Source organism: Alosa pseudoharengus, unplaced genomic scaffold, assembly GCF_046254945.1.
Source record: "Alosa pseudoharengus isolate Yale_2024_CS ecotype anadromous, Long Island Sound unplaced genomic scaffold, YU_APseudo_1.1 YU_APseudo_1.1_scf_17, whole genome shotgun sequence".
NCBI lineage: Eukaryota > Metazoa > Chordata > Actinopteri > Clupeiformes > Clupeidae > Alosa > Alosa pseudoharengus.
Genome location: NW_027468640.1, coordinates 25,430,254 through 25,438,331, shown reverse-complemented (window position 1 = coordinate 25,438,331; position 8,078 = coordinate 25,430,254). Strand labels below are relative to the sequence as shown.

Sequence of the window (8,078 nt, the reverse complement as noted above, 5' to 3'; positions counted from 1 at the left end):
TTCCACTCTTCTAAACCACAAAATGATCATACAGATTCTTGCACCACCTATTCCCTCTAGACACACTGTCCCGCCACGTACATATTTCACTGCCATTGAGGCGCTATTGAAAAAAAATTTCTGCAATTGACCTTTCAGGTTCTATTCTTTATCTTATTTTTTATATGAAATAATCCCAACAACAAACATTTTTTAAGGCTTTTTTATGGCTTCTATCGAATAGGACAGTATAGAGAGTGACAGGAAGTGAGTGGGGGAGAGAGAGAGAGAGAGATGGGGCGGGACCAGGAAATGACCTGGGTCGGACTCCAACCCAGGCCCCCGCGGGCACGTGAAATATGGTATGGGCACTGTAGCCAGTTACGCCACTGCACCCCCAAAACGAAATTATAACCCCAAATCAGAAAAAAGTTGGGACGTTGTGTCAAATAAAAGCAGAATGTGATAATATCCAAGTCTTCTTATAGTCTTCCATATTTAGCAGCAAAAAGGACATAGACAACATATCAAATGTTGAAAATGAAAATTTGGACTATTTCATGGAAAATATTTTATCATTTTGAATTTGATGCAAGCAAAACAAAATTCAGTAAATGTTTAGGAACTGAGGAGACCAGAGTTTTGAGAATTAAATGTTGTCCCATTCCTGCCCGTTATAGGATTTAAGTTGCTCAACAGTATGGGGTATTCTTAGTCATGTTTTTCATTCCATGATGCACCTAATTTGACAAGTCTGGACTGCAGACAGACCATTTTAGCACCTGGACTTTCCCTCTATGGAGAAATACTTAAAATATGTGCAGAATTCATTTTGGCATTGTTTTCCTGAAATATTCAAGGTCTTTCCTGGAAAAGACGTTGCCTGGATGGCAGTATATGTTGCTCAAAACCTGTACTGTATACATCATTCAGAATTGATTGTGCTTTGCCCAGTGTGCAAGATGCCCATGCTGTAGGCACTAATGCATCTCCACACTGTCATAGATGTTGGGTTTCGAACTGAGCACTAAAACAAACTGGAGTATCAAACTGTGCACATAGACAATGGTTATCAGAGGTTTTCCTGAACCCATACAATGACAGGTCTGGATACAGATCTGGTTTTGATGCAGTGCCATCTGAGGTCCAAAAGATCACGGCCAGCCAATATTATTTTCCCTTGTTTGCAAAGATTTCTCTGGATTCTCTGAATGTTTTAATAATATTATGTCCTATAGATGATGAACTTACTGAAATACTTCACAATTTCATGTTAAGAAGCATTAAAGTCAAAGATCACCGCTCATCTGTCGAGGTGCAGGATTGGTAGGCAACTTATAAAAGATATAAGAAAAAAGAAAAATCTGCACACTCCAGTCTGTGCAAAAAAAGGTTTTTTCTTAGAACCTGCACAAGCTTTCGGTCGGCAGACCTTCTTCAGGCAGAGTAAATTTAGATTGGGGTTGTATATTTATTAGCCTCTTCTACTCACAAAATGCTGTAAAGCAAAGCAAAGACATTGCTGACAGCATAGGGTGGTAAACAAGTGTACAATTAACTCAAATTATATACAGTTTATGTATACAGTTATATGATATGATATACAGTTATACACCTCTTCCACACCTCCCACTTCTTCAAGACTTAAGATGGGAGAGGCCTGTCTGTCAGGTCTGTGATTCTGTGAGGTCCTGACAGAAATAAAATTAGCTTTCAGGGCTGACACAGTCCAACTTCACATAATTAATAATCTGTCTTGGACGATAAACCTTCATGACTCACAAATCACAGTACAGGTCCACACACACACACACACACACACACACACACACACACACACAAACACACACACACACACACACACACACACACACACACACACACACACACACACACACACACACACACACACACACACACACACACAAACACACACACACACACTTCCAACTCCAGCTGGGTCAAAAGCTGTCTGATTCCCAGACATATAAAGCACACAACTCTCAAGTCTCCGCTATTCTATCACCATTCTTACCATCCACCTTTTCACTGTCATTGCGTCTGCTCTGTTGCCTCCTGCTCCCTTACCATCTTGATGATTTCGGGGTAGAGAGGCTCGATCAGAACCCCTCTGTTGGTGGCTAGGCTCTCCACCAGTTCGTTGAGGGCGGCGCGTTTGATCTCTTTGCCCTTGAGGTCGGCCACGCAGTCCAGGAAGTCGAAGAGCACACAACATTGTTGCAGCTTCTTACAGAACAGGTCATGCAGCTCGGCCACAGGTGTATCTACACACACACACACACAGACACACAAACACAGAGAGAGAGAGAGAGAGAGAGAGAGAGAGAGAGAGAGAGGAAGAGAGAGAGAGAGAGAGTATATATTATGCTTTTATATCCTATAAAAAATATTATGCTTCACATTATATTGAGCCTCATCTATTGTATGGATACTCATTTATCTATATTAATGGTAAAGTGCAAAGGCAAGGGTTAATATTCGTTATCGACAGGGAAAATAGCCAGCGTATAATTGCTTGGACCTTTGATAAACTCAGTGATTTTCCTACTTGCACTTACAACTCATGTGGCAAAACTTACTCAATCAAATCGATCAAAGTCATTTTTTGTTATTTGCAGAAATGGTGTACTGCTTTAACACAGACAATGATGGCCTACTTTCCCGTGCTGCTTCTGGCGGGAGTTTATATTGTTTTATCAATAGATGGTGTTGTTACAATATTGATTATATGTCACATTTAAAATAAAAACAGACACATCAAACTGTGTGTGGTTATATTGTTTCAAATGAGCATTTGAGCTTCATTTTTAGAGACCTTTTTATGTATAAAGTTTTTTCTGCAGTAGCACTATGAATTCAGAAATGATTAAATTAGCCATACTTATAACAAAGTCACTCTGACAGAGTGATGCCCTCCCAAGGACTCCCCACACTAATAGGACTCAAGTCATGTGAATGTGCACACCACATGCATCCATAATGACCCTGACACCACCATTACATATAAAAGTCCATTATAACTAAACAGGGCTCCTATATCATTCAGAGTTCTAATAACTGGCTTGTACTCCCATCTAGCTTTTGAGTAAATAGCATCTGCACTCTCTGATGGGCCTCACCTTCCGCAATTCTCAGTCCACAGGAAAAGCACAGTGTGGTCGACCTCAGCCACATTATACAGACAGGGGACAGCGTGCACGCGTACACACACACAGGATCACAGAAGAGCACGAGTCAGACTATGTGCGCTCAGTCACTTCCTCTGTCGGAGACTGGGTGGGTACAATCAGATCCATTTTTAATGGACAGTGAGTCTAAGGAGAAGTGGTTTACCACAAACACAGGATATGAACATGTGTGTGTTCATATGTGAGTTTAAAAGTGTGACTGTGTGTGTGAGTGTGTGGGGGGGGGTCATGGTGGGGGAAGTGAAAGATTAAGAGCGCAAGGGAGCATGAAGCAGCTGGGTCAATGATAGTAGAAAGCAACTGTTCATTACTGAACCAAACACATTTCCTGCTAATCAAAATCTCAAGCCATATTTAACGCAGCAAAGACACAGAGAGAAAAAATGAGAGAGGGAAAGAAAGAGAGAGAGGGAGAGAGCAAGAAAGAGGGAAGCATTGCTCGACTAGCAGAGAGACCAGGCTTAAGCATGACGTCATCTCTTCTGTTGCACTCTCCACCCTCTCACTCTCTCGCTCTCTTTCTCCATGTCCACGACCACCTCTATCTCTCCCTCACTCTCTCTCTCTTTCTCCATGTCCACGACCACCTCTGTCTCTCCCTCACTCTCTCGCTCTCTTTCTCCATGTCCACGACCACCTCTATCTCTCCCTCACTCTCTCGCTCTCTTTCTCCATGTCCACGACCACCTCTATCTCTCCCTCACTCTCTCTCTCTTTCTCCATGTCCACGACCACCTCTATCTCTCCCTCACTCTCTCTCTCTTTCTCAGTAACACTCTCCTGTCATGCTCTTGGCTCCCTCGTTCTCAGAGGTTCTCTGAAATAAGATGAGAGCACGGAGTGGGAGCAGCACAACTCGTTAAATAACTGTTACCCGGTTTGGGGGTCTATTTTTGGTGCTGCCAAAGCCACAAACCCCTCCTCTTCCTAACGCTTTCATCTGACAGACCTGTGCAAAACAATGAAGAGCTACACTGCAAAAGCAGAGAAATACAGAAATACACCAAGTGAAATGCCTGGTGTATCTCCGAGAAATAATTGTGATTTCTGCCAATTTTGGTGGCTTCACTCCATGTCAGTTGTGATCTTTGTTTTGCATCTATCCTAATGTAGCTGAAGTCAGTTAATTTACATTTACATATACATTTATTCATTTACCAGACACTTTTATCCAAAGTCACTTACAGCACTAGAGTAACATATACGATACAGTGCAGAGGAGACCTTAGCTAGGAATTATTACTGCATCTGTCAATACTAGTACTAGAGGATAGAGTGCACATTATAAGTGTTAGTGCAGTTCAACTGACCCATAGTTTAGTTTGGAATGACTGGTGTCTATCATGTTTGTCTTTCCCTGTTCCAATGTTACATATTATTTATGGGTATTTTTTTAACATTGATCACTTCCTCTATTTCCACTCTATTTCTGCACATTTACCTTTCGCTTGGACTTGCTGTCATTTCTGTGTGTTCTCCTGCTGTCTTTATTGATTGGAAGAGGCCTTGAGGCACTGAGGGCATGGATCCTGTGTCTGCTGTAACCATATACCAATCTCTTTCTGCACATACACACACACAGACAGGAACATATAAACCTACAAACACCCTGACGTAACCCTGTCATACGGTGGGCCTTTCCTGTAAAACGCAGAACAAGGAACCGATATATAAGCTCCAATGCCTATCTTCCTCTCAGGGTTACTCCATCTTTTTATACATTTCATATGGAAAACACATACATGTAGGTGTTCCCTCCAAATTAAGAAGTTGTCGCCTCTTCTGTACATTTGAAATGTAAAAGAAGTAAATATTAAGAAACGTTCAAAATAGTTTGAAGAAGCTCACATGAATCCAGGGAAAGATTAACGTGTCAACCAGTAAACCTCCATAGAGAAGGACATTACTGTCAACAAATTATATGTAATTGTAATTCAATGGTGATACATCTTTGTTGTTGACACTCTGGGTGTGTGAGTACTCTCAAGCTTTGGAGCATCACTGGAGAGGGGAAGCAAAGCTCATTTTTACTAATACATCAATTAACTAATTAACTAATACGTTGATTCATCTTGTTGGATGCATCATGGTTTTTTTGTGCTTTCAAAGTGCACTGATTGGTTCTGTACACTTATATTCTTGACAACCCCACATAAATACCCTGCACTTGAAAAATATCTTTTGTATGCTGACGTTGCCTTTATCTTGGACTCTACACTAATAGGACTCTAGTAATTGAGTTATTGTATTTTACACAACTGTTGTAGATACCACCCATGGCTTGCACCTTTCCCCCTGGACACAGTAGGACTACATGTGGATTTATTTACAAACCGGCAGAGATAATCTCTGTAGAACCATGACGACTGACAAGGTAATATTACACAATTTTATACAAAAAGTATGACTATTGCACAATCGGCGTGAAGCAATTTGTGATACTCCAGGTTGGGAGAGGGCGAAGCTGCAATGCTGGCTCTCCATAGACAGCTAGGCTAAGGCTGGGAGCGCACCATTTCTCCCTATCACAAGTTTACCATCAACATGACTTCGGAGCTGTTATATTAAGGTAAAATAAAACTTGCACAGGATGCCTTTAGGGCCCCCACACTTGAGGAGCTGAGGAGCCTGCTGTGTTTGCATTTTCCAAGCAGGTCAGTGTGGAGGTAAAGCAGGACAGGTGCCCAAGAAGTGCTAGCGCAGACTGGGCAGAGCAGCGACGACGGGATAAACTGTCCTGCCAATATCATCTGCAATCAAAATATAATCAGAAAGATTTCTCACAGATGTCTGTGTTTATTGCTGACAGGCCGCATAAAACACCCAAGGCCCTTCCATAACCCCAGTGCTGGACATAGAACTGTGTATGTGGACCACAGGTCAGTCTGGTCATATGGCCACTGATGAACTCATACCTTTTATGTGAGCTCACTCATGGATGATGCAAATTCATTGATTGGACTGTTGACTCTATACTGCTTACAGATATTGTAGCATGTTGTATGCGAACGCGTACAGTATGTTGATGATTAATCAATAGGCTATATTTCCATGCATTTGTGAAGGGCTACTTTACCTATACAGAATCATGGTCATAAAAATGTTTAAATTTGAAAGACACCTACACTCAGTTCATTCATGCACACACGCCTACAGAGAGGAGGATGGCTGGCCTGTTCTTATATTCTTTTAGTCAAAATAAACATATAATAGGCCACTTCACTAATAGTGATGGTCTATGTTTCCTGCCTTGAGGAACAGAAATCGCTGCTGAACACGCTGGATTGATTTACCAGCTCCATATTGTAATTGAAGCCAGTCCTGTTACAATTTACTCATGATGAGATTCAGTTACATTAAACTCTAGGTAAGGCCTGCACTTTGAATAGCCAGAGGTCTATGCTAAAAGTATATATCTGACCAGTGCTCCAAAGGAGTGACACCCTGAGACAATGAAAAGGAAGTGTGCTTGGTTGCACGGGGTGAGGTTGGAAAAATGAAATATAGCCTACATTCTCCATACAACCTACCTTTCAATAAAGGCAGCGGTGTTAGCTCCACTTGAGAGCTCTGGTAACGGAACTGTGAGGAGCTGTGTGACCGTCGCTGCCGTGCACGACGCATTGAGCGACGGGGAAAGCCATCCACTTTCTCCGCGCTGGGCACCGAAAAGCCCGTAGTAGGTGAAGAAGGGCTGGAAGGAGGCAGCTTCGTGGGAGTCTCCATCGCTGCAGTGATGATGCTTTCGGAGGATGCAACCAGGGGAGTCGTAATGTACTTGACAATAAGTGGACACCGTAAAAAATAAAGTCCTTTTCGGCGATTGGTCTAACTGAGACGGTTAATAATAATCCAGATCAGAAAATAAATTAACTGCTAGGGTCTTGTTTTGAAGCTGATAGGAAGCCAATAGTACTTGGTGCTCAATTCGATTCGCCCAGGGTGACTGCTTTAGCAAACCCGTTTAAGTGGGCTCGATTTAAGAATAGATACATCTCAGAAACAAAGAGTCGAATAATATAGATTTATATTCCCATGTTGAAACAGGAGGGTGCACATGTATCGCTACTATAGCCTAGTGGAGGCTTTGCCGTATTGGCGTCATCAGCAAGTCATCGGCCTAAATTTGGTCTTTATTTATATATTTAAGATCACTGAGGTGTATGAAGATGCAGAAAGAAAAAACAAACCAGCCGATTATTTTTCCCGTTACTCGTGCATTTCGGTATTCTTGTTGTTAAAGGCGATATGCTCAAATTCAGAACAACATCAGTCGTCTCTCTTCTCCACAGAAGGTTACAAAATACATCCTTTATCGATATGAAACGACCACCTCATCACCAAATCTTTCTCTATACTAGATCCCCTCTGTCTCGCCGTCGTCTCCTGCTGCTCATGCACTATACTCCTTTATTCTGCAAAAGGTCCACCGCTGCTGTCAGACCCAGTGAGCAGCATCCGCGCAGGGCGGGGATGGCGAATTAGAACGTGCCGACATGTGCGCACCTTCGGAACCGCAGCTGCAACAATGTTACTCCCGAATGCCCCCTCACCCAATTCAACTATGAAATAATGGACACTGCAGTGTCACAGCGACCGATGTTAGGCTGCTCGTTTCTTGCTTCTCCCGCTTCTGTACCGTGTTCCGCTTATTGCCTCTTCTTGGTCATCCGGATGAGATCCGGCTCAGGTGCTTAAAGGAGATGGGCTAACCTTAAAGCCACACACTGCGGATAAGGCTACTTTATACTCCCTTATTTGGACGGTATTTTCGAACTGGCGGTTCAGTTATTTATCTTTGCTAACTGGTTTCATTAAACTGCATCACGGTTTTCACGCGGGGTCACATGAGATTTTTTCCCCTTCATTCACGTTGTCTCATCTCTCTCT

General features: G+C 42.4%; 1 protein-coding gene across 1 annotated transcript in view; it reads right to left on the bottom strand.

Annotated features, from left to right (window-relative positions):
• Positions 1 to 6,914, bottom strand: part of ppp2r5b (protein phosphatase 2, regulatory subunit B', beta) — an 18,646-nt gene extending 11,732 nt beyond the window's left edge. Inside the window, exons 1-2 of the mRNA XM_076289724.1 lie at positions 6,719 to 6,914; positions 2,068 to 2,264 (exon numbers count right to left, since the gene is read on the bottom strand). Coding sequence (XP_076145839.1) covers positions 2,068 to 2,264; positions 6,719 to 6,914 — 393 coding nt within the window. The remainder of the gene's footprint in view (positions 1 to 2,067; positions 2,265 to 6,718) is intronic.
• Between the last annotated feature and the right edge of the window lie 1,164 nt (positions 6,915 to 8,078).